Genomic DNA, 17,415 nt, shown 5'->3' with positions numbered 1-17,415 from the left:
ATGTTCAACTTGCCTGGGATTACAAAGCCATTTTGGTCTTCTGCCATGTGTCTGGTGCCTTTGGCAGGTGGAAAGCTGACAAGTCCCAAGCTGAGTCTCCCCTTACAGAGGGAAGGGAGGTGGCAACTACTTTTAAACTCTCCAGCTGGCAACTCTGCTCCTAAAGGCTGAGCTTCTATTTCCAAATGCTGACTGGTCTTGATATAATGGGGAAAATCTGCAATTTCCCTTGTCCCAGCCACCCTGTGAGCACAGGCAGGGCACAGTCTAACCTTGTGCCAGCACCCAGGCACCTCTCTTGTGGAAAACAGCAGCAAAAGCCACCTCGGCTCCCCGCAAGGGACACTTGCAATGCTCACTCAACCTGCACAGCCACCACAACAGCAGGACAGGGCCAGCATGCACAGACAGCATGCAAAACTGTTCTGCCTGCCCAGCTGCATCTCCTGTGCAACTCCAGCATCCAGGCAGCAAGGCGGACACAAAGCCCATAGGAAGCTGCTCATTGCCCCTATCCTTCCAGCCCTGAGAGCTTCTAGGAAAGATCCAGGACGTTTAATGCGCTAATTTCACTTGCAAATTGACTTTGCAACAGAGACAGCTGTTGACAGCAGGCAGAGGTGAGATGGTTTCCTCCAACAGCCACCCCACCACGCAGAAACCCGAGGGAGGCAGCCCTGCCTGAAAGCTCCTTTCCAAGCTGCTCCTGAACCAGCAGCTTTGCCAAACGAAGCCACAGTGTGTGCACGGGCAAGTGCAGGCCAGGGGTCCAGCATCGCTCGAGGGATCTCCCAGAGCCCCATGCAGCAGGCTGCGATGCTCTCGAGCAGCTTGCAAACACACTGCGAGAGGAAAGGGCTGTGCAAGCCACCGCAGCTGCGCTGAGCCATTACCTCCCCATTGCCAGAAGCCTGAACAAAGGCCATAGTGTGTTCAGCCGCAAAAAAGCTTTTCCTGAAGTTTACACGCAGCTAAAAATACCTTGAGAAATCCATTAGGCAACACAGGCAGCTGGATTAGCAGGGTTCTGCTGTGGGGCCATACCTGCAGCAGCCTTTCCTCCCGATAGGAACTGAGCCAGCAGACTGGCTGCCTCTGCACGGCCTTTCGAAACATCCTCCCTAAAAATTCCTGGAGGGAAAGGAGCTGCTACCCCAGACAGCCTGGAAAAAGAATAAACTCAGACAAGCAGCAGCAGCAACAACAACATGCAAACGATGCGGAAGAGCTGTCTTACAGTGCAAAGCAGAGTGACCTTGGAGATTTCCCTGAATACAGTGGAGATCTGTCTGGAAGCAAATGGGTTCTCCCGTTCCCGGCTCAGCTGCTCCTCTCCGCTCCGCACTGGGATGGGGGGTTGTTCACTTGCACCAGTGGATGTGGAGGAGGCCTGGCCGGACCCAAAAAGAAATGCTTTGATCCAGAGAGCTGATGCTGAGCCCTCTGCCGGGTCCCCAGGAGGTAACGTGGTGACACAGCCAGAGCCTGATGGGGTTCCCCTGCACGATCAGAGCCTGCAAAGCATTGCCAGCGCTGGGGAGCATGGCCCCGAGCCCAGCCTGCACGGCGCGACAGACCTCAATGCTGCAGCACTGTCCCACAGCACCTGGGGCACCTGCGGTCACACCGGTGTGCAGTGGAGGGACAGAACGGGTTTTCCCCAGGGCTGTATGGGGCTCCCAGGCAAAGTTCGAGCTGAGCATGTCCCTGAGCCTACCCAGCTGCTGGATGCACCGTTCCCTCCTGGCACACAGCTTTGCTTTGACCCACAAAGGTTTCTCTACGCTCACTGCAAACCAGCATGCTGCTGCACAACCACATGGGAAAACACGACACCGTCATAACTGTGTGTGGGTGAAATGACCACACGTCTGTATTTACACTGCTAAACAAATGATCCAAGTTGGGCTTACTCTGCCACAGCTCAGGTGCTGAAAGGCTTTGGAGCCTCTTCTGAGCAGTGCAGCTTCCCTGGCTCCTGGCTGCCAGGCACCTGCCCAGGTGGAACCAGCAGCCAGAGGAAGTCACCAGCCCTCCAAAACCACCATCCCTCCGAGAGCGAGGGGAAGCTGCTGCCCACACCCTGCCCTGCCAGCAGCCAACCGAGGGCTGGGAAAGGTCCTCTGGCAGCCTCTGCCCCCGCATGAGAGCAGGGCAGGGCTGGGCTTCAGGAGAAACCAACACAGGCAAGGACACAGAGTCCGACCTGCTGCATCCCACCTGGGCTTCCCAGGGCTGTTTTGCAGCTTTCTCAGTTAGTGGCCCATGCAAACAGGTCAGTCTTACAGTACTGGTGGGGCCAGATCTGCCTGGGCTGCATGTTCAAACCAGTGCCACCGCAAGGACATCTGCCAAACGCCTCCTCCCAGCCTGGCTCCCCCAGCCTCAGTGTCTCCATCCCTGGACAGCTGGAAGCCACAGGCAGTCACAGCCGTCTCCCTGCAAGGCTGGCCGCCACCACAACAAAGCCAGGACCTCCAGGTTGGTGCCAGCGGGGGAAGGCACTGGAGAGAAGCCATAAGAGGGCTGAGAGATGCCTTGGTCACTGATGCACAAACACGACAGACTCAAGACGAGCCACATTACTGACCCCTGTGAAATCTCATGCTCTAGTGTGCTGGGAGAGACAGCCCAGATGTCTGAGCCCACAGCAGGCTGCAGGGCCAGGCAACGGCAGCGCACGGTACACAACACACACCTCTGCCTTGGCAGGCTTCATCCATGGCTAGACTAGGGCAAAAAAGATTAATATCTGTGTATTGCTCCCTCTGTCCTCCAAAGAGGAGGATACTATTTGCTCCATAGCCACAACTAGGAACCTGGAAGGTGTCCCTGCATCCCAGGCACAGGAGCCAGGCAGCAGCCAAAACAGGGCTCCTGCCCCGACCTCCGGCTTTTCCAGCTGGAACCTGCCAAGCAGACAGCAGTGGCTCTGCTCCCTCCTGCTGCATGCACGGATGCTAGAGTGGGAACAAGCTGCGCCTTTGGAATACACATATTTTTTGGTTCTTCTAGTAGAGGAACAGCAGGGTGAGCCATATGGCAGTTTCTCTCTGGCTACTTAGCGAGTGATGCATTAACTGTGCTGGCCAAATCGTGTAGTACGGAAAGGTACTTTGTGCCTGCTGGTCCCCCTGCCATCGCCTGTAGCAACAGTCTTCCTGCTGCCTAAAATCAGCCTTCCCTCTCCCCTAGGGAGGGTGAGCTCCTCCAAAGGTGCTGAAGACTGACGCCAGCATTGCTGATGCACAACTCGGGTACTTTCCTCTCGAGGCTCTCCAGGCAGCAAGCAGGAAAGCAGCAGGTTTGTGTTTTCCACTTTCGGGTGGAGAAACAGGTAGCCCTGCCTCCATGCTGTGCTACAGGATACCGACTCCTCAGCTACTGGAAGAACCATCAGTCGCTGCAGCCCTGACAGCCAGCACCCTGCTCACCACCCCTGCCTTCCCGTCTCTCCCTCATCCACCTTTGCAGGGCAGAAAAGTGAGTATTAGATGTAAGCAAGGTGGTCAGAGCTCTACTAGCTTGCAGGAGGCTGTATCAGAGATCAGATGGGAAGCATTAATTTTGTCTGTGTCAGGGCACTTCAGGCAATGCTGGGCTGTTGCAGCTTTAGCATGAGGACTCCAACTCGGTCTCTAGTGGATTAAACTCATACACGAGATTACAAACTACAACAAATGAGGGTAAACACACACACTTGCTCATGCTATCCCTGCAGCAGATACAGGTGCCTCAGAGGGAGCTGCTGACAGTCAGAAGAGTGACCTGCCAGCAAGCACAGCCATACTTGCCGGGGAAAGATTCCGTATTTAGCTCAAATTAGTTTCGCTCAAACAAGCTCTCAGGCCACGAAGCAGCACTTCAGTGAGCAGAGCTGCCGTACAGCAGCAAGGGAGCACTGTCCCCAGGATGATCCAAGCTCCCGTTCAAAGCAGCAGCTTGCTCACACCGGCTCTGAACGCACACAGACACGCAGAAGGAACAACAGCCAGTGCTCCGATACGGTTAAAGCAGCCAAGGTAAACCTTTCTGTAACACAGGCGGGAGAGAGGAAGGAAGAAAACACACAGGAAAGACCAGCACTGAAGCTCGGGCGCCACTGCTCATAAATCTCTGTCAGCCACTTTCCGTGAGATTTTCAATGAATTAGCAGGATCTGGTGGTATGGCAATGCTGCAAAAAACGCTGAGGATTAACAGTGATCTATTGAGGCAAGAAACTGGGAAGCGCTGAGGAAGCAGCTGTGACCTAAAGCAACTGCAGCTCCTTCCGTGTGGTTTTCCTGGGCTGACCCTGCAGTCACTGCTCCAGAACCCTTTAACGGCTCACCACTGCCCACGGGCACCTTCCTGCTCTCACCCAGCCAGGGGCTGCCCAGGAGCATCACCTGCTGCTTCACTACCTCCTGCTCAGTGATTCCTGAGCACAGAACAAGAGACAGAGTCTCTCAATGCCTGCTTAAGTCAGGTCGCCAAGCTCCTGCAATTCAGCTGCAAGACAGGATCGTCACCCTATGCCAACTCTTGGCCATGAAGGTGTTGTGCCAGTCCGGCAGAGAACCCAGAGAGGAGGTGATGCACAACTGCCCCTTTTTAGCAATTTGTGCAAGAAATCTGCCAGCAGAGGAAGCGCGTGGAGCAGCCAGGAATTCCCTGCAGCGTCTTCTCGCTAGCTAACAAGCTGCCAAAACTAAGGTCAACTGGAAATTACAGCCAGCTCCCTGCACGGGTTCAACTCAGGTACAAGTAGGATTTAAAGGAAATGAAAAAAATGAAAGTCTACCTTTCCATGCACAACCCATCCACAGGGCCAAAAGCTGTGTGTGCCATCGGAGATACGGAGTGTCCAAAGAAAACAGCCCCATGTGGGTACAGGCACACGACAGACCTACTCCTCGGTGGCTGATTAAGGCCAGAGCTGCAGCAGGGGAGGGAGAGAAGAGCAGGAGGCCTCTGCAGAGCTGAATTACTCCATTATATCGGATCAAGAGAAGCATCTCTCTGTCCAAGAGCAGCGGGTACAAGCGGTGCTATTTTGTACTCAGGGCAACTGGCGCACTTGATCTCCTGCACTGCTGACACCTACAGAAACCCAACACCCCCACACTCCCATTGCGATTCTTTCCAAAAAAAGGACCCAAGAAAAAACAGCACCAGGGAATAGTCGAAGTACAAGTCAAACTCAAGCCAAGTGGGAAAAGCAAATCTCCCCATCAGCCTCCCCTCCAGGAAGCAAATAACGTGCCTCCCCCGAGAGCCACCGGTGGGCTGGGTGACCTCCCCAGTGCCGCAGTGTGCTCTCCAGCAAACACAGCAGCCAGAGGCTCCAGACCAGCTGGTATATGCTCAGCACTTTCCAGCAGCTTTTATGTCAAGAGCTCGAGTTCATGAAACCGCTGACTTGTGTGTTATTGCCAAGGCTACAGCGCAGCCCTGCACAATCCCCCAGCAGCTCACGGGTGCCTGCTGCCTCCGGCTCCCGCTCGGCACCGGCCAGCCCAGCGAGAAATTCCCAGTGCACGGCCACCGCACTGCTCGAGTGGGGACACGCACCACGCCAGCACCGATGCAAGCAGGGTCCTCTGTAACAAAAACACCGCTCGCCAACCTGCGGATGCTCCAACGGCAAGGCTGAGTCTTCCACACCCTGGATGCTGTTCTGAGGGTGGGAGAGAAGGGGAATTAAGGATGAGGCCAGTGCCTTAAACAAGTGCCTGACATTGCAAAGCGGGCATCTGGGCTATTTCAGGGCTCGCCTCATTTCTCATACAACGTACACCATTAAAAAAAAAAAATCAACAAAACAGTGGGTAATAAAAGCAACAGCTGACGCTACAGAGGATGAGCTGCCCCCTCACTTATTTCAATGCAACGGTGTGTGGGTGGAGAAGTGCCGTGTCACTCTTACATGCTTAAAGAGCAATCTAAGGCTCGATAGTTCCTCTCCCCTTCCCCCCACGTCCTCAAAGAACACAGATCATCGTTTTTTGAAGTTACTGCTCAGGATGTGGGAAGGGACAGAGCGCGGCGGGTTGTTTTTCAGGCTTTCAGGCTGAGTCCGCCTCGCTGCACCGTCCTCCAGGTGCCAGCACCGCTGTGGCCCCGCTGGAGCACTGAGACAGGCAAGATGGAGATTTGTTGGCTGCATGGCCTCAGGGACACCTGGGATCCTCCCTCAACCTAAGCTGATGCTGTCAGGCTGGATGAGCCCTCTGCAAGAAGGCTGGGGATGGTGCCAGCAGGATGCCTGGCATCACCACCCCCTGCCCCAGGGCACAGCCTGGCTGCCAGTTACCTCTTGAAGCGGGGACACGCTGTTCCCCCTTCCTTTTTTGTTTTCTTAATGCACAGGTTCAAAAAGGAGAGGTAACAGCATTGCTGTAAGGGGACACACACAGAGGAAGAGAAGAGCCCTCTGAGGCAGAAGCAAATTCCTCCCCTTCATTCATTCGTTTTCCATTTGTGCTGCTGGGAGGTGACATCTCCCTTTGTGGATAAGACGCTCTTGCAGAACCACAGAAAGGCAGCACGTTGCCTCCTGTGGTCCCTGCCTGCCCTTCTGCTGTTTGCTTTTCCAGGCGTGAGAAGGATGGGTGGGCACAGCCAGCCCTCACCTGAAAGAAGAGGGCACGTGTTCACCCTGGGTGGGTTCTACACATTTTTACGCACATGGTAGGACATCCCATAGGCCACCGCAGTATTTGTCCACAGCGGCAGTAACCTTTGCTCACAGAGCCTGCTGCTTTTCACCGGTGGCTGTCAGATGCTGGAAGGGAAGGAGGCACGTGCTGGGGGTGAGCAGCCCAGCTGGCCCCATGCTCCTTTGGAGGTCCTTGCTTGGAAACACTTCCAGCTCCCTGAACTCATCTGCTCCCTGGGCTTCCATCAGCGAGCTCAACACCCCGTGCCCTAAGGGTACAAGCCTGCCTCAGTTTCCCCTCCCAGCCAAGTGTCAGACCTGCAAGGGAGGCACCCCAGGGAGCACACACAAGCACTGGCTGCAGCTCCCCAGAGGCAACCGCTTTTCTGCCAGACACCGGAGAAGCTCGTCGCTGCTGAACACTGCTGGCTAGAGGCACAGGGAAAGGGACAGCCCTGCTTTGTGCAGAGCAGGCACCCAAGGGATGGTCCACCCGCCTGAAGCTCCTTCACGATCTGTTCAGGAAAGGCTGGGGCAGCTGAGAGCTATTCCTGGGGAGCCTAAAACCACCACGGCTGAGTCAGCACCAAGGCACTGCCTGCACCAGGTCACTGCATGACTGTCCCAGCGAACCCCTGCCACTGCCGCGCTGCACGTGCCGTGCCAGGATGCTGTGCTGCCAGCAGCCCTCGGAGGAGGAAGGCAGGTAGGCACGTACGGAGGCACAGACACGGAGAAGCAGCCTGGCTTCCCTTGTTGCTCTGCCAGCCCAGACATGCATCAATGCCACCACGAGGGCTGTGATAGCCGTTATCTCGCTTCCCCACGACACAGGCTGGAGTGCTGCCAGCCCCCAGGGCTTTTGTTTCCATATCCGCACAGGCCAGTGCAGCAATTGCAAGGGACGGTTTCAAAGCCATCTCTGCTGGAGGATTCGGGTCCAAAGGCAGCATCAATACCGTCCCCTCGCACATACAGCCCATCCCTATGTTCTCACAGGGGCCCAGCCACCCTGCCTGAAGAAAGACACAGGACAAACATGGCAAGTCCAGGACAGTAACTCCTGAGCTTGTACCAGTCACGCAAAGAGTAAATGCCCCACGAGCACTGCCCTTGGCTGCCACCCCACGCACAGGGACTGCCCGACTTCTTATCTGCTTCCCTGCAGCTGGAAGCCAGAGGCTGAGAGCTCCCATCAGTTGGGTCCACTCTGACACAAAAAGCTGAAGGGCACAGGTCAGTGACCGTAAGTACCTGGCACACTGCTCCAGACTGATTGCTGGTAGCAGAGACCAGGCTTCACCCCATAATTGCACTGCAGCTTTGCAAGACAGGACAATGATGCCTCAGATTTTCCCTTCAATTCATTACATCCCTGGTAAGTCATGCACTACCACTTCTTGCCTCGCTTGCCTGGAGCTGTGGTAGCTCTGGAAGACTTCAGCTGGCCTGTTTTGTCCCATCACACTCCAGACGGGCAGCTGGGCAGCTGCCAGCTCCACGACTGGCTCCAACACAGAGCGAGCAGCCCAGCCCTGCCACCCCATCCCTGGTGCCTGCTCAAGGCTGGCAGAGTCTGCAACACAGTGGCTGACAGATAGCAGCACTGCACTGGGTGATACGCAAGAGCCTGGGTCCCAGAAAATTGGAAGCCAAAAGATTAGGGCTTTCCATGAACAGTTTAAGAGCTGGGAATACCAAATTGTGGCTGTCTTTAGAATTCGGGCTTTCAAAGGGGGCGTTTCAGAGCCATGAAAGCGTGTAGCCATTACTGCATTTTCCTTCCATCCTTCCCAGTCCACACTGGCCCTAGCTGTCAAGGGGATGGCTCCCATAGGGAACCTCACAAGGACTGCTGAAGTGACCATCAAAATCTCTGAGGGGCTGCAAACCAACAGCACACCCACCTCTTCACACTCCTGTCTCTCCTTGTTGGCTTTTGCCACAGCTCAGCTTTACCAGGACATAACTGACCACAGTATCACAGCTCTCCCTTGAATCATTAAATATTAGAAACAAAAAAAAAAATAAATTCGGAAGGTGCATTTTTCAATGCAGTTGCAGGTTTAAACCTCTCCAGGAGTCCACAATTGTTTGCAGCCTCCAGCTCCCAACTCATCTAAGCTCAATGGCCCCCAGCACCTTATAAAGCCTCCGGGATTTTGCTATCCTGACATTCACAGCTGGGCGCTCTGGCTGTGCTCAGTGCTGCATTCAAAAATCAGGAACAATTCTCATTGCCCTCCCAGGCAGTTCACCTCCAACTGCAGCCCCTGGGCTATGAGCCAAGCCAAGAGGCAAGCCAGCCAGCTGTCTCCCTTCTCCCGGGCCTGAGAGCAAGCAGTGCTCTCGCCAGTTGCTGCGAGGATGAGGTCAGTCTCCCCTCAACGCTAAAAGCTCTGCTTGAAAAATTGTTGAGCTAGCAGGAACTGCCACTTCTGTTCTACCCGTTTCCTGTTATTAGATAAAACGGCATCAGAGGGCTGAGCTCCTGCTACCCCGGGGCTTCTGCCACGTTAGTTACTGCTACAGCCACTGCCTTCAGCAGGTGAATACTGGCACATCTCGATTTCAACAGGAGCCAGGGCACAGCATGAATTATTTGTGGTAAGGCTGACCTATTTAACAGCAGAAAGACAGCATTCATTCCAGCCCAGATTCCCCAGAGGCTGCTGGTGTCACTTTACCCCACGGGATAATACAACCCTGTTGCTATCTCTGGGCATCTCAGCTTGCGAGGGGGTGTGGAGGCAAACTGTCCTAGGCTGCTGCTGCCATGCTCTCAGCATCTCTCTTGGAGGACAAGTGCCACTTTCACATCTCTTTCAGTGTAAACTACTCCTGGCCCACAACTGGCTTCTACTGACCAGCTTTGATCAGTGTTTTGTGACCACCACAGACAACATACATAAGAAGTGGAGCAGAGTGAACCCACAGGGCCTTGAAAAAACTGAAAGTCACGGCTGGCAGCTCCGTTTCAGGAAGACGAGGGCCAGAGGATGCAAGCAGTGTTTGCAGGGTGGTGGCCAAGTTCTGCAGCTATTCAGGATGCCTCTCAGCACAGCTCCTTCTATGCTCTTGTAGTCTCTAATACTGGCTCCCATCCTCCATACACAGACCAAGCCAGCCTATGAAGGGGTATTCCACATCGAGAAGATGCTGAAGTCTTGGTGACACTTTTCTGTAAATCATCTCAGAATCACAGATCTCCACCGCATCTTTGCAGACCTTACCTTTGTCTGCCAGAGACAGCGTGCTGTTAAAGTACTGCTCCTCCACGGTCCATGCTGTGTCATTGATCTTGTTAGACACCCCACAGGATCCAACACAGCTCACCTTGATGGCTGTTGAGAAAAAGCACACACATAAGCACCGGCAGAAAGCAAAACCTCAGGTTCAGGCTTGCTTCAGGTACTGTATATGGACTTGTGCAGCAGTGCCTCATGAAAACCCATACAGGGTGGAAAAATGGAGCAAAGGAATCAGGTCATGCTTTCATTTCAGAAGCACGTTTTCCCCTTACTCACAGCACTATTGCACACTCCCTGCTACCCCCGTGCTATTCCCAGGTATTATCACCTTTCAAGTCCTCGAGCTGGCCTCCTTGCACTGTGAAAGCCTTTAACAGCAGTGATTTCAGCTCCCTGAGCAGCAACCCTCTCTCTAGTTTGTCCCAAATGAAGCAATATCCCCCTTCCCGATATGCGCATCAGCCTCGGTGCTCAGGCTGACAGCAGAGACCTTTGTGGCAGTGATGCTCTCCTATACGCATGGCTGTCACATTCCAGACTGGGATGAGTGGCAGTGGGCTCTGCTACCTCCCACCACACAAGTATCTGGGCATCCCAGCAAGTGTCCCACCATCCCTGCAAGGAGAGATACATTGGCACGAGCCCGTTAGCCTGCTAAAAAAGGTGTACAGCCCTGTCCGCAGCAGCAGCAGAGAGCTGGACCCCCCAGTACAGCCTGAACAAGCTCAGCTGCTGCTTGAGTTCACAGCCCACCCACCCTCACAAGGACATCCCCAGCTCGTGGGACACTGCTCCCATGTCCCGGGGTCAGCCTCTGCTTCAAAGGACTGCAGCAGAAGCACTTTGGCCATTAACGCTCATCCTTCACCAGGACCTCCAGTCACGTTGATAAGCATGTTGCTTCTCAGCAGCCAGACACCACTTCAAGTGAGTGGCTTCCTCCTCCTGTTAGAGACACAGGGCTCTCAGCAAAGCCACACAGCGAGGTCTGGAAGTATCTGACCCTCCCAAAGCAAGGACAGTAATCTAAGCTATGTTTGTGTCTTGCCATGGAAAAGTCACCCCAGAGCTCACCCTGTGGCAATGAGCTACGTGGCTTTCAGAAGAGGTACCCACAAGACATTTTCAGTTAGTCTTGGCCAATTCATGGGAGGTTGAAATCGAGCTCTGATGTCGACACTGCACCTTAAGAGACAGACAAACGTGACAGACTGGCCTTGGTGCACAGCACAAGATGATCTGCTGTGCTACCCCCACGCAGGGAGGACGCAGGCAGACCTGTCGAGACACAGACTGGGCCTTCAGGGTTGTCCCAGCCTGAACATCTCCTGTCCTGATTCTCACCAGGTTTTGCAACAGCTTTAATGGATCCCACAGAATTCCCTCCCCAGATTTGCCAGATGAACAGCTCTGCTGGCAGGAAGGTGGCAGGCGCTACCAGACAGACTCTCTTCCCATTTCACCCATCTGCTCCCTTGTATTCAAGCCACATCTCACAGGAAGCATCTCCCTGGGAGAAAGGTGGCCAATTTGCGTTGGCTTCGGAGCTCTCCCCCTCCCCACTGCACAAGCCTTCTCAGCCATGCGCATCTCACCACCTCCACCCACCTACCCAGACACCAAGGGCTGCAAGTGATGCTGCTTATAGCCACCTCAAACAGCTCTCCAGAGCACCTGCCTGGCCAGTGTGAGCTTGTCCTCCACACCGACTCAAGACAGGGTGGAAAGAAACCCAAACCCAGCCCTCTTTGCAAGGGGAATGCACAGCCCTTACCTCAGACCCCTTACTGGTGCTTTGCTACATGCATTCAGGCAGAATGGTCTCCTCAGGGCTTAAAAGCCTCTAATCCCACAACGAAGAACAGCCTCCCCCGTCAGATCTCCTGCCATACCTTCACGGCCTGATCACGACTTTGAATACCAGAGCCGGTTGCAGTCAAAGTGCTGTTTTATCTCAAGGGCAAAGGATAAGCAGCTCCAGATGCCAACTCTCATTAACCAAACATCAATACAGAAGCAAGACACGCTGGCTCACTTGTTTTGTGTCTGTGATGTGCATCGGCACTTCCAAGGCAGGGGGAGAACAGGAGAGCGTGGCCCACAACAGGAGCTGCCCACATCACGGCACACAGCCCACCCGGTCTGAGCAGACACAGGACCCCTCTCAAAGCAAACCACCACACCGAACCTGCCTGCGCACCCCCGGGTGACATCCAGTCCTCTTCTGCCAGCTGGCAGAGCCAAAAATCACATAGGGGTCTCAGCACCAGAAGGAGCAGGGAGTGGTTTCAGTAGGGTGGCAGCCTGTGTACTCACACGCTGGTACCAGCTCTCACGCTCCCACCTTGGACATCCCACCACATGTTTGGGCTCACAACAGGCCTGTCCTGCTCTGAGTTAGCACAGACAGCTGCTCCACTCCCACATTTTCACATGGGGGAGATGCGAGTGAGAAAAGCCCAACCAAGAACTGGGGAACGCTCGCATCCTTCAGGAGGAACAGCCCCTGAACAGCTCCCCCCCAGCCTCCCTTCGCCACAGAAGTTTACAGATCACCACCATCTGTTGCAACACCCAGATAAGGGGATGATGGCCTTGAATTCAAGCCCAAGCCCGCTTGCTGCATTGCGGTGCTGAGGCATTCCTGTTCCTGGGAGGCAGGTGGGTGGGCATGTTCGAACACACACACATGTTATGGCCATCTCCCTTCCCACGGCAGACAGAGACTCAGCAACCAAAGGCAATGGGTTTGCAGCCTGACACTTGGAGCCAACCCTTGCCTGGTGGTCCCTGCTGCGATTGTGGACCCCCCCTATAACCCCCCATCAAAGCTAAAGTCCTTATCTAAAAGTCTCACTGCAGCTAGATAACGAGTTCTCTATAGCAGGCACAGGAGCTGCCAGCTCCCAGGCTTCTCAGTTAACCACTGACACCCCAAACTGGTGTGGTCACAGCCAGCCTCTGCCTACAGAGGAGGGATGGTCCCTGGAGGAAGAGCTCTGGGGTTCTCAGGGGTCCCAGTCCCACATCCCCACCGAGGACAGCCCTCTCTAGCCATGTTCCTGACCGCCACACTCCCTGGGGCTGCCATTCCCGGTGCGTGAGGGCAAGCAAAGGGGCAGAAAGCTGAAAAGCTTGAAAACAACTCCATAGCAATGGAAAAACTCTTCCCTTTGCGCTCTCCAAAGCCGCTAGCGTACCATTACCAGGCTCACCAAGTCATGAGATGTAGGACAAGCCTTGGAGCAGTTCAGGTGGCAGAGGATTTGTTGTGGAGCATCCTCTCCAACCTGCTCCAGAAACATGAGTTCTCTCTGCCTCACTGGGGGAGAAACGGAGCAGACGACAGCTCTGAGCTTACACATTGCCCTGCAGCAGAGCTATGGCCAGATATGGGGATCACGTGTCCCAGCTCATCCCCCTGGCTCCTGGAAGTGCCAGTGGACTAACTCACTCCCCCTCGCCAGCCAGCCCCCCACAGGGTGGGCAATGCTGGGGGGAGCCTGAGAGCCCCCCCATTTCACCCCCACAGCAAGCCCCAGCAGGAAAGCCTGGCAGCTGCAGGGTTCATTTCCCCCCAGGTTATCTAGGAGGTTTCAGAGGTGCCCAGTTCAACAGGTCAAACCATTCATCTTATTCCTAACCAGGTTCTGGAGCACCTAACCGTGTCAGCCTCTCCATGAGCATCCCATGGGCAAAGCAGGACACTGGGGACCTGCCCAGCTACTGTGTATGGACTCCTGCCCACAATCAGGAGGAGGGCAAGGGGCAGCTGACAGGCACAACTCGGGCACGTGGGCCGCTGCAAGCTCAAACCAGCATTGGTGGGCCAGGTCTGGCAAACCAGCACCACTGGAGCTGCTGCAACTGGAGCCAACTGAGGTGCAAAGCTTGTCAGCCTGTCAGGAGGCTAAACGTGCTGAGCCTTCCCAAGGAAATCTCTGTGCCAAGCTGCAGATAGAGCAATTAAAGGTTACTACATCAGAACAGGCCAGTTCCAGTTACTAGAAACCCATTAAAAATGTCTCTAGAATCCAGTGCTACCAGCGGCCCCAGTTAATACACTCTTGCTCCATGTTTATCCAGGCTGCTTTGAATAAATACAGTCAAAATAAGTCAAAAAACTGTACGGGAAGTGGAAGGGGGAGGCAAAGAACAGCAAGCAGAGAAGAAAAGCATTATGAAGCCATGTAGAAGGCAAGAGCCCTTCACCCCTGCAGTCCCCCAGGGATTCAGGGAAGCAGGCAGCTTCACATCCAGCCAGACACATCTTTAGCAACACGCTACAGCACGTGCCAAATGCTGGAAATAAAAGGAGATAGCTCAGCCATATCCATCTCTGCATGAAGTAAAAATAGAGATACCAGGAGCTGGGCACGTCTGCCTTCTTCCAAGGTGATTTAAGGAGAGCAGCCATAGACTTCAAATTACTTTTTCTGGTGACCCAGTAAGATGGCCTTCAGTGGGGAGCTGGTGTTGCATCACAGGCAAGAGGAAAGCTGAGGACAGACATCCCCCTCCCCTGCCAGGGGCAGGCTGTGTGTGGACAACCCTGCTGCCAAAATCCAGTGACGTGCTGAGCAAGCAATGTCTCACCGGCCACCCTGCACTTAGCAGCAGCAGGGCCAGTCCCAAGTGACCACCCCTGGCTTCAAGTCGCTTCTGTGTCACACACCTGCTGCAACAGGTACAGGCAACAGACAGCAGCAGCGGGCAGGAGGTGCTGACAGCTTGGTTGGTTTGGGTTTTCTGGGGTGGGGAAGGGAAGCAGCAAAAACCATGGAGGGTGGTGGCTGTCGCATTTGGCAGCATCTTATGCAGGACAAACGGACTGTCCCGTCATTCCCCTTCCTCAGCAAGGACAGCCAAAGAGCTGGCGACTGAGCTCTGAAATGGCACTTAGGAAAAAAAAAAAAAGCCCTGGGCTTTTGCCAGCTGAAGCCTGCTTGAGTCAGCACATGGCCCCAGCTGTGTGTTGGACCCGGAGGCTCCAGCCGTCCCTGCTGCAGAGAAGGAGGCGCCCAGCCCTGTGAGAAAGGGACGAGATGGATGGCAAAGCCACCCTGTGCATCTGTAGTGACCGCACACAGCACAGCGGACCGGGGCGCACATTTGGAATGGGCTCAGAGGGTACCTGGGGACTGAGACACCCTTTGGGAAACTTGCGTGGGACTGGATCCAGATAACGGGGGAGAAGAGGCAGAGGAAGCACTGTGGGAGACAAGTGAGTCTGCATCAGAGAAGTCTTCATTTCATGGAAACCTGCCACGGGAAGCCAGATCCCCCCTTCCTCATCCCCCTCCATCAGAGCCTCGGCAGGCAGCTGTCACCACGTTTTAATTAGATTTCCTCAAGCTGCCATCTGTACATCCAGAGCATCCCATGAGCTGGGAACGAGCCACCTCTCCCCCGCCCTGGCCCTGCATGCCCCAGGGGTCAGAAACAGCCCTGGGAGAAGGGGATGATGGATGGCCCTGAGCCCCAACCACTCCCTGACCGATGGCAGCGGGGATCTGCCCTCGACAGACTTCATGGGCTGTCACAGTGGCAGCAGGAGGCCACCTCAACACACAGCTCCACCTTCGAGTGAAACCTCTGGGTTCAAGAAAGATCACGAGTTTTGGTATGCCCTGAGGTCTTCTGGCCCTGTAAAGCCCCTGCCCTGGATCTGGATGAAGATGATGGGTTTGAGGTTACCCACACTGCCAGTAAAGTGGGACCAGATGGTACTGGGAAAACAGAAAGCCTGGGAGACAGCAAGAACCACAGACAGAGCAAGTTAGTCTCAACTAGTTTGTAGAGACTGGGCAATTCCTAGAAAAGCTCCCTGGAAAGTGGACACCAAGGACACTGAGAACCTGAAGAGGGGCAGGATGAGGCCTTTGTACTGATGGCATTTACACAGCAACACACCAGTACAATGCCGGACACAAAGGGTTCAAGTCTGCTAAGCAGGAAGGCTGGATGCTCACAAGATATGCTACTCCCTCAGCACCCAGCCCTCATGCACGAACATACTGAGACACTACTAATTAAACCAGCAGCTCCTAATTAATTCTCAGCTGTCCCCATCCTTCTGGGTCCATCCTGTCAGTTCTCAGAGACACAAATAGTCTTGAGCATTTCACAAGCCAGCGAGGCGTGAGCAGAGCTTACACCAAATGCTAGAGGCAGCAACGAGTCTGGCACGAGGTTAAGGATTGTCTGGGAAGGTTTTAATCTTCTTCCTTCCCAAGAGCCCAGCGCAGGGGCAGAAAGGGGATTCGGCCTCTAATGTGGATGGAGAAGAGTTGTCTAGAAGAGTAGTTCATGCTTTCCGTCTCAACTCAAACCCAAGCCCACAGCCAGGCTCTGGGAGGCGAGTTATCTGGAGCTGACACACATTGAGCAGCATCTCCCACACCAGCAGCAGCCTCGAGCACACAAAGGACTTGGCAGTTGCTCCCTGTGACCCAGGGGACATCCCACCTCCCACAACCAACCAGCCCATCACACAAGTCACACCTAATACAGCTCTCCACTCTGAGGCTGCAGACCGGCTCCCAGCAAAATACTGTGTTGTTGCCACAGTTTGACCCATCTTTGTCCCTGTGCAGCTGGCTGCGGGCAATGCTCCTGCCACACATCAGCCCAGCTGGAGCTCAGGACCACCCTGCAGATCCCTCTGCAGTGACACAAGCTTTGACATCATTTAGCCTCCAGGAGCAAGATCTGCTGCTCAGCCATTTCTTCCTCAGGTTGGCATTTGCCCTCTGCACCCTGCAAGAGGCTGGACCAGCCAAATGACTCACAGCCATGGAAGGGACAGTCCCTCCCTTCCTGGCTCTGACCTTTCAGTGAGCTGATTTCCAGGACAGCAGAGCCAGCCCTGCAAGCCCAAACTAAGCAAAACCCATCCTAAGGGCTGGGCCACAAGTACCTCTTCTCCCTGGCTGTAGCAACAGGGCTGTATCTGCCTGCTGTCAGGCTCTAGCAGGAGGACGCCGCTGGGTCTCCCACACGACCTGCAGGAAGCCCAGACCCACAAACGCAGCCCCACACTGCAGGAACCAGCTCCTCAACACAGCCGGTGAAAACTCCACCTGTACCAACAATGAGGGAGCAACAGCTCTACTAGGAAGGCAGAGCGCCCACAGCCATTATTTTGGCTGTGCACGAGTTATTTTAGCCAGAGTCCAACGTGAGGAGTGGCACGTTCACACAGGTAGTATCGACACATGGAGGATGTCCTCATTCTAGCAAATGCAGAAGTCTCCAAAGGGAGACTGGGCAGGTGTGTGCCTGTAGAAAAGCAAAGCAACAAATCTTCTCAGAGTCCTCCCCCAGGCAGGTTGATCCTCTCCGCTCTTCAAGCAGTTTCTTCCATCAGGTTGAGAGCAACAGGGAAACCTATACTTTCCAGCTCTTCCCCAGAGTAAGAGGTCAACATACACCCCAAGAGGAGAAAGCAAACTGTTGGGTTCCCGTTTAGAACAAACTCCTGTTCAAACAGAAGGCTCCTCTCCCTTGTAGAGCTGACAGG

General features: G+C 54.6%; 1 protein-coding gene across 2 annotated transcripts in view; it reads right to left on the bottom strand.

Moving 5' to 3' along the window:
* The window catches only part of ARRDC1 (arrestin domain containing 1), a 39,660-nt gene that overhangs the window by 11,636 nt on the left and 10,609 nt on the right, over positions 1–17,415 (bottom strand). For both annotated transcript variants that reach the window (XM_055720670.1, XM_055720669.1), the window contains exon 2: positions 9,876–9,986. In XM_055720670.1, coding sequence (XP_055576645.1) covers positions 9,876–9,986 — 111 coding nt within the window. The remainder of the gene's footprint in view (positions 1–9,875; positions 9,987–17,415) is intronic.

This window comes from Falco cherrug, chromosome 9 (genome assembly GCF_023634085.1).
Source record: "Falco cherrug isolate bFalChe1 chromosome 9, bFalChe1.pri, whole genome shotgun sequence".
Taxonomy (NCBI): Eukaryota; Metazoa; Chordata; class Aves; order Falconiformes; family Falconidae; genus Falco; species Falco cherrug.
This window is presented reverse-complemented; position numbering and strand designations above follow the sequence as displayed.